The following is a 12,161-nucleotide window of genomic DNA, read 5'->3' as shown; positions in this document are numbered from 1 at the left end:
CTGGGGCTCTGTGGGGTCTTTGTTTGTGAACAGAGCCCTAGGACCAGCTTGCTCAGGTTATTCTCTCTGTAGGTGATGGCTTTGTTATGGAAGGTTTGCGAATCGCCTCCTTCTAGGTGGTTGTAGAATTTAGCAGCTCTTTTCTGGATTTTGATAATTAGTGGTTGTTGGCCTAATACTGCTCTGCGTGCATTATTTGGTGTTTTACCATGTACACAGAGGATATTTTTGCAGAATTCTGCATGCAGATTCTCAATTTGATGTTTGTCCCATTTTGTGATTTATTGGTTGGTGAGCAGACCCTAGACCTCACAACCATGAAGGGCAATGGGTTCTATAACTGATTCAAGTATTTTTAGCCAGAGCGTGACAGAGCGTTCCTCTCTCCTCCTATCCCGTTCCTCCCTATCCTCTCCCCTCTTAACCCCCTCCTCCCTCTCCTCTCCCATCTTCTCCTCTCCCACTCTTCTCCTCCTGCTCTCCCTGTGTAACACATGATTACTTTTATGGTCTGGGAGAATATGTCAGTGTGAAGAGGGAAGGTCAGCCTCCTCTCAGCAGGTTGCAGGTATTGTGAGGGCGAGAGGGGCAAGGGGGGACAAGAGGTGGTGAAGAGGGTTAGTATTTGTGTATGAGGCAGAGAAGGGTCTGGAGCTAGTCTGCTGTAAATCAGGCTGTGAGTAGATTAGCTATGACTGCTTGGCTGGTCTTCCCAGCATGGTTTACATACAAGAAGTTGTAACTTACTGGCCTGGCCACATCAGGACTCCTCCACTTCCCTCCTCTCTGACAGGCTCTGGTGCCTTATGATACCTCTCCACTCACTAACCAACGTCACTCTACACTGCACTTTACCACTGGGAAACAAGAGGCAGGGACTATAGAAAGGTTTTCCTTCACCCATCCTCACCCTAGTGTTTGAATAGCAACCCCTCTTTCAAGACATTTTAATGTTATTTGAACATTTCTGATGCATGATTTGGCTTTTACTTATCAGTTATGTTTGCAGAAACCCTGATTCCATATTTTCTGCACATAGGTCCTTCTTTGAAACTAGCATAATTCTCCAACCCAACCATCCAAAGTTATTTCCCATTACAACAATCCTGCTGCATGTCACAGTACAGGATCTCTAGGCTGGTGCTGTAGCAGTGTTCTCTGAGGCCTGAGATGTTGTGGGCTCACTGCTTCCTCTTTCAGTGGAAAACAACCTGTCAGGCACTGCCCTCCCTGCCACGCAGCCAGCCAGTCGGGGCAGCTGGGAATGCACCCTGTTTACTTCTTAAAACTTTTGCCTTAAACCTACCAGATCTTTGTCTGGGCTCTATAGCAGTGGTCACCAACTGGTTGATCGCCATCTCCAAGGTCTTCATAGTCGATCACCAAACATTTCTGTAACAAACAACAACGATAAAGCCTTTGCGTTCCTGCTTTGTTCGTTCGGTAAGTACTCTTGATTCAGCAGGCAAAGTGTTCCAATTTTGAACCATTTCATGTATCTAATTGTAGAACTCTGCATACCTGGCAGGCCCAGAGAGCAAATCAAGTGCACCTATAGGCCTACTGCTGGCCAATCAGATCACCGTATCTGCACAGTTTCCTCGAGACATAGGCTGTAAAAAGAGGCCTCGAGTGCACAGCAAAAGTTGATGCTGTGAGATTTCAAAACTGTTAAAACCATGACTAGAGAAAGTCTCAGTGAAAACAGCAAAGAGCTGCTGTTTTTCTAAGTAAGTTGTTATTCAACACTGTCAACCGTTTCTTCTACACTTTTATAAGCCATAAAATGCACGTTCTCCCTACATCCACTCACACTAAAACCAGCACTGCAGCAGCAATGAAAGAGTATAGCAAAGTGTTACGATAGGCTTACGCTGTTATTGTTAGTGGCTTGTCTTTTTTAATATTGAGGAATATTTCACTTTCTCTGGTCATAAGAGTAGAAACATGAATTGGTGCATGAGACAGAAATAGTGCCGTGTGACGTGAGTTTTGTCATCAGCTGGAAGACTGTGTCCCCTTTTCTCGGTGGAGGGAAGGAGAGCGGGGGGACTGAGATGGGTGAGAGGCAGGGTTACTTCTGCACCGTCCCACCACTCAGACTGACCATCAGATGCAGGCCATCAGTCCAGTATAATAAAAATGCTAATGATTATGCTCACTCAGCTGTGCCTCACAAGTAATACAACAAATTACTGTAATCTATTACCAGTGTGATCATGTACCAAACATTTTGAAGTATTATTTCGAAATGGTCTGAGAAGAACAACTTTTTGTGCAATTCAAGCATAGACAGTATGCAGTGATAATGCATTGGGCTGCACAAACATTGCTAAATAACTGTTTTTAATAGGTTAAAATGTTGCATGTTTTTTAAGTTATATTATTTGTAATAAATCTGAGCGATAGATCTCGGCTTGTTGTGGACTTGCTTTTTGCTTTGATCTTGACTCAGAAAAGGTGGTGACCACTGCTCTGTAATAATGTCAAATCAAATCAATATTTGTCACTTGTGTCGAATACAACAGGTGTAGTAGACCTTACAGTGAAATGCTTATTACAAGCCCTTAACCAACAATTCAGAGTTTTTTTTTTTTTAAGAATTAAGAAAACATTTGCTAATTTTTTTAATAAAAAAAAACATTTAAATACAACGTACCACAATAAAATAACAACACAGAGCCTGTATACAGGGGGTACCGGTACCGAGTCAATGTGTGGGGGTACAGGTTAGTCAAGGTAATTGAGGTACATGTCGGTGGGTGTAAAGTGAGTAGCAACAGCGTACCAAAGGGGGTCAATGCAAACAGTTTGGGTAGCCATTTGATTAACATTTAGCAGTCGTATGGCTTGGGGGTAGAAGCTGTCCTAGATTTAGTGCCTTCTAAACCACAAATAATTTCACCAAATCGCTTTTTGAGAGCCTTTCAAAGCATAACTTGCCTTATTCAGTGTGGTGTTATTTATATTTGGTTTATATAGGTATCTAGTTACAGATATGACTTTACAACTTGTACTTTTCTTCACTCCATCTTTCAGATCCGCAGTGGGAAGCTGATGATCACCAACGCCAGGAAGAGTGACGCAGGGAAATACATTTGTGTGGGGACCAATATGGTGGGAGAGAGGGAGAGCGAAATTGCAGAACTGACTGTTCTAGGTAAGACCCTGTCTGTCTGTCTGTCTGTCTGTCTGTCTGTCTGTCTGTCTGGTAGAGTCTGTCTGTCTGTCTGGTAGAGTCTGTCTCCCTCTCCCTCCTCTCAGCCCCCTTCAGTGAGTCTTAGTTGTGTCAGTGAAGGTCAAAGAGTCTGCATGTCCCCTTGGTAAAGGTTTTTCTCCCTGGCACATAATCCAATAATGGAACAGGTTACATAACAATGGCCCCCAGCCCTGCAGCTGTGAAGGCATTTCTCATGAATCCTAAACTCAGGGTGACCCTGTCTTCCCACCGTGACCCCTGCCACCCCCCAGCTGTCCTGGACCAGGTTGTATCCCCACTCTCATCCCCCACTCTCACTCATTCTTCCTGCTGCCAAGTGTCCCAGACCACTGACTCCTAGCCTGGTTCCCCTCTCCACCCCCACCTCCACCCTATGCTGTCCCCCTCTCTACCAGAACCCCACCCCCTCTCCAAACACTTCCATTGTAGCAGACTGAGACATCTTATCACGGGAACGGGTAGGCTGGGCTGGGCTACTGGCCAGGGCACACCACACACATTTACAATGCCTAGTAAAACTTCTAGGGCTAATAGAATAATACTGTGTATTGAATAAACAGATCTGTTTTCAAATGTGCTCTGGGACCAATGTGAATAAAATGGCCCTAGTTTTAACAAGCCCTACTAGTTTTAAGTGGATTTAAGTTGTTTTCATTCACATAAATGAATGTGTCCCAGTGGGTGAAAGAGGGTGAAACACGGGGGAATGTGGGTGTGGTACATCCGTCCCATGGAGAGAGAGTTACAGGGGGCTAATGGTATTCAGAGGTAGCGTTTTTAGGTGCTTATCTAATAGCTTTGTATAAGCTTGATTTTGCAAAGGCTAAGGGTTGAAGATCCAAGCAAAACTGTCAGTCTATCACACTTTAAACACATTATGATAATGATAATGATCTCCCCCTTCTTCAGAGCGCCCAGGGTTTGTGAAGAGGCCCAGTAGTGTTATGGTGCTGGCAGATGAGAGTGTGGAGTTCCACTGTGAGGCACAGGGAGATCCGGTCCCCACTGTCCGCTGGAGGAAAGAGGATGCAGACCTACCCAAGGGGAGGTATGGATGAATTGCCCAGCAGTACTATACAGCCTTTATATTACGCTGTTACACGTCATAGACACATACTCTGATCAAAATTCATATGCACACTTAGGCTCGCGTCTGGTCATGGGATTAGATGCGTGGTATGTGAAGCTCCTTTGTCTCATCGTTATATCTCCCAGTCCCTTTCTCTCACACTGTGTGTATGTGTCTGTCTGTCTACAGGTATGAGATCCTAGAGGACCACACCCTGAGCGTACGAGATGTAAGACTGTCAGACGAGGGCTCCTACACATGTGTTGTGGAGAACATGGTGGGAAAGGCTGAGGCATCCGCTACACTGACCGTACACGGTCAGTACAACCTCCTCCGTAACCCTGCTGTTTGACATGAAAGCACACAGACTATGTTTTTATTTTATCTTCATTTAACTAGGCAAGTCAGTTAAGAACAAATGAAGAACAAATTCTTATTTTCAATGACAGTGCCTGTTCAGGGGCAGAACGACAGATTTGTACCTTGTCAGCTCGGGGGTTTGAACTGGCAACCTTCCGGTTACTAGTCCACCGCTCTAACCACTAGGCTACCCTGCCGCAGACTGTGTTTATGCTGTGCAGCTGTTGCTCTGACATTCATGAAACGTTAGATAAAGTGTGAAGGAGAAGACAGCTGTTCTCAGAGCAGTTGGATATCTTACCTAACCCACACCAAAGAGTGTCATACCACTGCCCTGATTTATTTAGCATGGATCAGTTTACATTCATGTGTCGAGTCAAGCAGTTGCCAGAGTAACCGACTGAGTTGGGTTATCAGTTAAATGTGAGGTCATGTACAGTTGAAGTCGGAAGTTTACATACACTTAGGTTGGAGTCATTAAAACTCGTTTTTCAACCACTTCACAAATTTCTTGTTAACAAACTATAGTTTTGGCAAATCAGTTAGGACATCTACTTTGTGTATGACACAAGTCATTTTTCCAACAATTGTTTACAGAGATTATTTCACTGTATCACAATTCCAGTGGGTCAGAAGTTTACATACACTAAGTTGACTGTGCCTTTAAACAGCTTGGAAAATTCCAGAAAATTATGTCATGGCTTTGGAAGCTTCCGATAGGCTAATTGACATGATTTAAGTCAATTGGAGGTGTATCTGTGGATATGGTTCAAGGCCTACTTTCAAACTCAGTGCCTCTTTGCATGACATCATGGGAAAATCTAAAGAAATCATCCAAGACCTCAGAAAAGAAATAGTAGACCTCCACAAGTCTGGTTCATCCTTGGGAGCAATTTCCAAATGCCTGAAGGTACCACGTTCATCTGTATAAACAATAGTACGCAAGTATAAACACCATGGGACCATGCAGCCGTCATACCACTTAGGAAGGAGACGCGTTCTGTCTCCTAGAGATGAACGTACTTTGGTGCGAAAATTGCAAATCAATCCCAGGTAAAAAAGTATCTATATCCACAGTAAAACAAGTCCTATATCGACATAACCTGAACGGCTTCTCAGCAAGGAAGAAGTCACTGCTCCTAAACCGCCATAAAAATGCCAGACTATGGTTTGCAACTGCACATGGGGACAAAGATAGATCGTACTTTTTGGAGAAATGTCCTCTGGTCTGATGTAACAAAAATAGAACTGTTTGGCCATAATGACCATCGTTATGTTTGGAGGAAAAAGGGGGAGGCTTGCAAGCCGAAGAACACCATCCCAACCGTGAAGCACAGGGGTGGCAGCATCATGTTGTGGGGGTGCTTTGCTGCAGGAGGAACTGGTGCACTTCACAAAATAGATGGCATCATGAGGAGGAACATTATGTGGATTTATTGAAGCAACATCTCAAGACATCAGTCAGGAGTTAAAGCTTGGTCGCAAATGGGTCTTCCAAATGGACAATGACCCTAAGCATACTTCAAAAGTTGTGGCAAAATGGCCTAATGACAACAAAGTCAAGGTATTGGAGTGGCCATCACAAATCCCTGACCTCAATCCTATAGACAATCTGTGGGCAGAACTGAAAAAGTGTGTGCGAGCAAGGAGGTCTACAAACCTGATTCAGTTACACCAGCTCTGTCAGGAGGAATGGGCCACAATTCACCCAACTTATTGTGGGAAGCTTGTGGAAGGCTACCCAAAACGTTTGACCCAAGTTAAACAATTTAAAGGCAATGCTACCAAATACTAATTGGGTGTATGTAAACTTCTGACCCACTGGGAATGTGATGAAAGAAATACAATATGAAATAAATCATTATTTCTCCTATTATTCTGATATTTCACATTCTTAAAATAAAGTGGTCATCCAAACTGACCTAAGACAGGGAATTTTTACTATGATTAAATGTCAGGAATTGTGAAAAACTGAGTTGAAATGTATTTGGCTAAGGTGTATGTAAACTTCTGACTTCAACTGTATTTACTTGGCTTGAGTTCATATCAGTTCTGCAGCAATCAGCACTCCACTTGCCTTGTTCCCTATTCGTACAACTCATAGTCTAACCATGACTGGATCAGTGTAACAGTTCTGAATAGGTGCCCCGATGGGAGTGTTGATGAGGCACCAGGAAGTGGTTTCATTTATGAGCAGGGATGCCCTTCCACAATGACCCCCACAGCACTGGGACTGAGGGCAGGAAATGAGCACCAACACCAGACTACTCACACACACTTGCGTGTACACGAATGCACACACACACGCACATACAGACACATGCATGCACACACACACACACACACACACACACACACACACACACACACACACACACACACACACACACACACACACACACACACACACACACACACACACACACACACACACACACACACAGACACACAGACACGCACACACACTCGAATGGTAATTATGGTGACCGTGATTATTTGCCTGGCCAATAACCGGCATCCATTATTCCCTGACTATCACAGCCCTACACACACACACACACACACACACACACACACACACACACACACACACACACACACACACACACACACACACACACACACACACACACACACACACACACACACACACACATACACACATACACACACACAGTGGCCCAGTGACACGAAGCAAGAGAGAGATAGATAGACAGTGAGGACGAGCAGGGCTTAATTAAAGACAAGCCTGAGTCCCATGCAGGGAAATGACATGGTTCCAATTACAGAATCTACTCTACACCAAACCTGCCTGCCTCTCTGTCAAATTGGTGAAGTGATATATAAAAAAATAACTTACAAAAAAAAAATTTAAATAAAAAAAAAACGGAAAAGTGGTGCATTGTTATGTATCCATCCCCTTTGCTATGAAGCCCCTAAATAAGATCTGGTGCAACCAATTACCGTCAGAAGTCACATAATTAGTTAAACAATGTCCACCTGTGTTCAATCTAAGTGTCACATGTTCTCAGTATATATACCTGTTCTGAAAGGCCCCAGAGTCTGCAACACCATTAAGCAAGGGATATTACCAAGCAAGTGGCACCATGAAGACCAAGGAGCTCTCCAAACAGGCCAGGGACAAAGTTGTGGAGAAGTACAGATCAGGGTTGGGTTATAATAAAATATCAGAAACTTTGAACAGATAACCCTGAAGGAGCTGCAAAGCTCCACAGCTTAGATTGGAAAATCTGTCCATAGGACCACTTTAAGCCGTACAATCAGAGCGGGGCTTTACGGAAGAGTGACCAGAAAAAAATCCATTGCTTAATGAAAAAAATAAGCAAACACGTTTGGTGTACGCCAAAAGACTCCCCAAACATATGGAAGAAGGTACTCTGGTCAGATGAGACTGAAATGGATATTTTTGGCCCTCAAGGAAAGCACTATGTCTGGATCAAACCCAACACCTCTCAGCACCCTAAGGACAACATCCATGGGGATGTTTTTCATCAGCAGGGACTGGGAAACTGGTCAGAATTTAAGAAATTATGAATAGCGCTAAATACAGGGAAATCCTTGAGGGAAACCTGTTCTCATCTTCCAGAGATTTGAGACTGGGACGGAGGCTCACCTTCACCTCCAGCAGGACAATGACCCTAACCATACTGCTAAAGCAACATTTGAGTGGTTTAAGGGGAAACATTTAAACATCTTGGAATGGCTTAGTCAATGCCCAGATCTCATTTGAGAATCTGAGGTATGACTTAAAGATTGCTGTATATCAGCATGAACCCATCCAACTTGAAGGACCTGGAGCAGTTTTGCCTTGAAGAATGGTCAAAAATCCCAGGGCTAGACATGTCAAGCTTATAGAGACACACCCCAAGAGACTTGCAGCTGTAATTGCTGAAAAAGGTGGCTCTACAAAGTATGGATTTTGAATAGTTATGCACACTCAAGTTTTCTAGTTTTTCTGTCTCACAATAAAAAATATTTTGCATCTTCAAAGTGGTAGGCATGTTGTGTAAATCAAATGATACAATCCCCCCAAAAAATCTATTTTATTTCCAAGTTATAAGGCAACAAGATAGGAAAAATGCCAAGGGGGTGAATACTTTCGCAAGCCACTGTATCTTTTTGTTTTCTCATGATTTGGTTGGTTTGGTTGAATCTAATTGCATTGCTGTCCTGGGGCTCTGCTCTCAAACACAAACAGACCCCACAGTGCCCCAGGACAGCAACACAATTAGACCCAACCAAATCATGAGAAAACAAAAAGATAATTACTGACATAAATGAAACATAGCTCCATGGTTTCTCTGTTTTCTGCCCCAAACATAAACAGTCTAGTGGGCTTGCTGTGTTTGAACATATCCACAGGGAAGGCAGGAGATTTAGGGTTTGTTTCCTCTTTAAACAGTCTGGCCGTGTTATTGGTGCAGACAGGCCACGTTATCAGTAGTGAAAATCAAAGCATATTGGATCCCCACTCCAGTCGAGCTGCTTTCAATCCCAACACACCAAGGCTAAGCTGTTATTTAAAAAATAAAACCGTTTTTCTGTTGTTTATTTATTCTTATTTATTTAGCATAGTTTCCATCATCTAACACTTTTCCTGAGGTCGTCCATCACACTTTAACTAGTGCCAACACTCCAGATCATCTTGTAGCATTTTAATGTATTTCCTCCTCAAAGTCATGTCTTCATTTCTCACCCTTTTCTGTTCACACTACGGCTATTCTGCCTCATTCATTCATTCAATCATTCACCCCCATCTCTTTCCCTTTCTGTCTTTCTCTCTCTCTCTCTCTCAATGCATATCACTGTTTATCTCCAGTAAGACTCACAGTGTGCCACAGCCTTCACAGAGATATTAAGCTCTCAGTCAATAAGGCTCTATAGTCCTAGCTCGACACCCAGAGTTCCAGTCTCCGAGTGTCTGTTTTACTTAATCCAGCAAATGGAGCAGTCGTAGAATCCATCTCCCTTTCTTTTCCCTCAGGTTTATGTGTTTACTGGGGGATTGTAACTCTGTCCAAACAGGCTGCAGGACTGGCTGGCCTTGTAACTCAACCCAACACTCCCATGCAAGGCTTTTCACACCTTTGAGTCAACAGGTCCAATGAGTCTTCAAGGGTTGGGAACGCTGTGTCCCAGCAGCCTTACTGAGCACACATAGTAATATATACACACACACACAGGGGCACACACACAGGGGCACACGCACAGGGGCACACACAGGGGTGCACACACAGGGTCACACACAGGGGCACACACTCAGGGACACACACACAGGGGCACACACAGGGACATACACAGGGACACACACATGGGGGCTCACACAGGGGCACACACAGGGACACACACACAGGGGCACACACACAAACACACACAGGGGCGCACACACAGGGGCACACACAGGGACACACACAGGGACACATACAGGGGCACACACATGGGGCACACATACGAGGGCTCACACAGGGGTACACATAGGGGCACATACAGGGGCACATACATGCACGACAATCTGGAGCACACAGATGCACGACACACACACAGGCACACACGTACACATCAACGCAAATACACATACACACTCTATCTTCACCTTTCACTGGCCCATTCAACTGACGAAACACAAGAGCTCACGTGTCCCCTCAGCACCACCTCCAGTCCCCCATAAGGCTGCCAGGGGACTTCATGCCTCTGGCCCCAGATAGCTCCATAAAACACAAGCTACATGTCAGGGGTCATCACATTGGCTTTCAGTGTGGACCTATAAGCACGACACCAAACCTTTCAAACACTTCCAACAAAGTTATGTGTTTGTGTGTGTCTGTGTGCGTGTGTGCATGCATGTGCCAAGGAAATGTTTTCCCTCCAAGATCCTGGGTCCTAAATATTACACAGACAAACATAGTGAAGGAAACACGGCGTTCTCCAGAGGCATAGTATTTGGTCAATGGAAATAATTACATACGACTACTGTATATGAAACATGGTGGGAGCCTGTAGCTGGCTGCGTATGTAGCACGTAGAGGGGGTCTGGTCTGAGCTCGACACACTCAGGCAGGACGCTCCACTTCCTATACCATACAGCATGGCATGCTGGGAGCTGGACCTCGGCTCTTATGATGTACATGGTCACATATTCATCAAGTCCCGCTCCGAAAACATGGCTGTCAGGGGGTAAGAGGGTTAGAGGGTTCAGAGGTCACAGCCAAATCCAACAACAACAACACACTGCTTTCTCCTGTATGTGTCCTCCCTTTCTCTCCTCCCTCTGTTTGGTCCTTTTTTATGGTCTCATGTGTCCCTCTGTGTTCCGGACTTTCTCGTCCACGTATCTTTATTAGTAGTGTAATAGTGACAAAATAGTAAAAGGTAAATTGCTGTAATGAGCGTGTATGTGTGAGAGTGTGTATGTCCACAGTAACTACATATGTGTGTTTTGCTAGTGCTGAGGAATTTAGATAGAGGGAGGGAGATGTATTTACAGTCAAACACACACTAAAGCATTCTCCCACTGGGGTCCCATTCATTAAACACACAAGCCGACTCCTCCGAAGACCAGCCTCAGTCAACACATATCCTCCATTAATGACGGGGAAGTAGTCTAGCACACAAACAGAGCTTCTGCGCCTCATGCCCCCACTGTGTGTCAGGTTGTTGTTTGTTCCATTCATTTACTCAGTCATGTATTCATTCATCAAAGTGTGTGTTGAAAATGTTTAATGATTGACTGATAATCTTTTCCCATTGCATGTGCCATCATTATTCATCTCCCGTGTTTGTGTCTCTTCTCTTCTCTTCTCTTGTAGTCTTCACTGGTAAGTTATCATCATTATGTCATCCTATTTCTATGAGATTTTAGTTGTTTATTATATTATTATATTGCAATGCTTGCAAAGTTTTTCAATGGCTTGTCCTGTTAACCAAGCCACATCTCTCCACCCATGCAGTGCCCCCAGCGTTCGCCATGCGCCCTAGAAACCAGGTGGTGGCAGTGGGGAGAACGGTCACCTTCCAGTGTGAGGCCACTGGCAACCCACAACCTGCTATCTTCTGGCAGAGGGAGGGCAGCAATGTGAGATACCATCTAGTCCATCTAATTTATAAATGTAGATGCATAGAGTTTAAGTTATTGATCCATATCCTAGTGTAGGATTTAGGATATTGATAACACCATGTCCAGTGGATGTCTCAAACATAGACATGTAATTCCAGTCTCAAGACCCCTCTGTCTCTTTCTCTCTGTCCTCCAGAGCCTGCTATTCTCCTACCAGCCCCCTCAGCCCTTCAGCCGTCTCTCTGTGTCCCAGACTGGCAGTCTGACCATCGCAGATGCCCAGCGCTCTGACGCCGGGTACTACAGCTGTCAGGCCCTCAACATTGCTGGCTCCGTCATCACCAAGGCCCTGCTGGAGGTCACTGACAGTGAGTGAGGGAGGGAGGGAGGGAGGGAGGGAGGGAGGGAGGGAGGGAGGGAGGGAGGGAGGGAGGGAG

The 12,161-nt window shown here is 44.7% G+C and overlaps 1 protein-coding gene across 1 annotated transcript in view; it reads left to right on the top strand.

The window, feature by feature from the left end:
- LOC139422917 (roundabout homolog 1-like) overlaps window positions 1-12,161 on the top strand; it is a 208,023-nt gene that overhangs the window by 174,732 nt on the left and 21,130 nt on the right. The window contains exons 5-10 of the mRNA XM_071174387.1: window positions 3,040-3,160; window positions 4,130-4,268; window positions 4,479-4,606; window positions 11,477-11,485; window positions 11,618-11,742; window positions 11,921-12,092. Coding sequence (XP_071030488.1) covers window positions 3,040-3,160; window positions 4,130-4,268; window positions 4,479-4,606; window positions 11,477-11,485; window positions 11,618-11,742; window positions 11,921-12,092 — 694 coding nt within the window. The remainder of the gene's footprint in view (window positions 1-3,039; window positions 3,161-4,129; window positions 4,269-4,478; window positions 4,607-11,476; window positions 11,486-11,617; window positions 11,743-11,920; window positions 12,093-12,161) is intronic.

The sequence above is a fragment of the Oncorhynchus clarkii genome, chromosome 12 (genome assembly GCF_045791955.1).
Source record: "Oncorhynchus clarkii lewisi isolate Uvic-CL-2024 chromosome 12, UVic_Ocla_1.0, whole genome shotgun sequence".
Taxonomy (NCBI): Eukaryota; Metazoa; Chordata; class Actinopteri; order Salmoniformes; family Salmonidae; genus Oncorhynchus; species Oncorhynchus clarkii.
The sequence above is the reverse complement of the archived record's forward strand: the minus strand, read 5'-3'. Positions and strand labels throughout refer to the sequence as shown.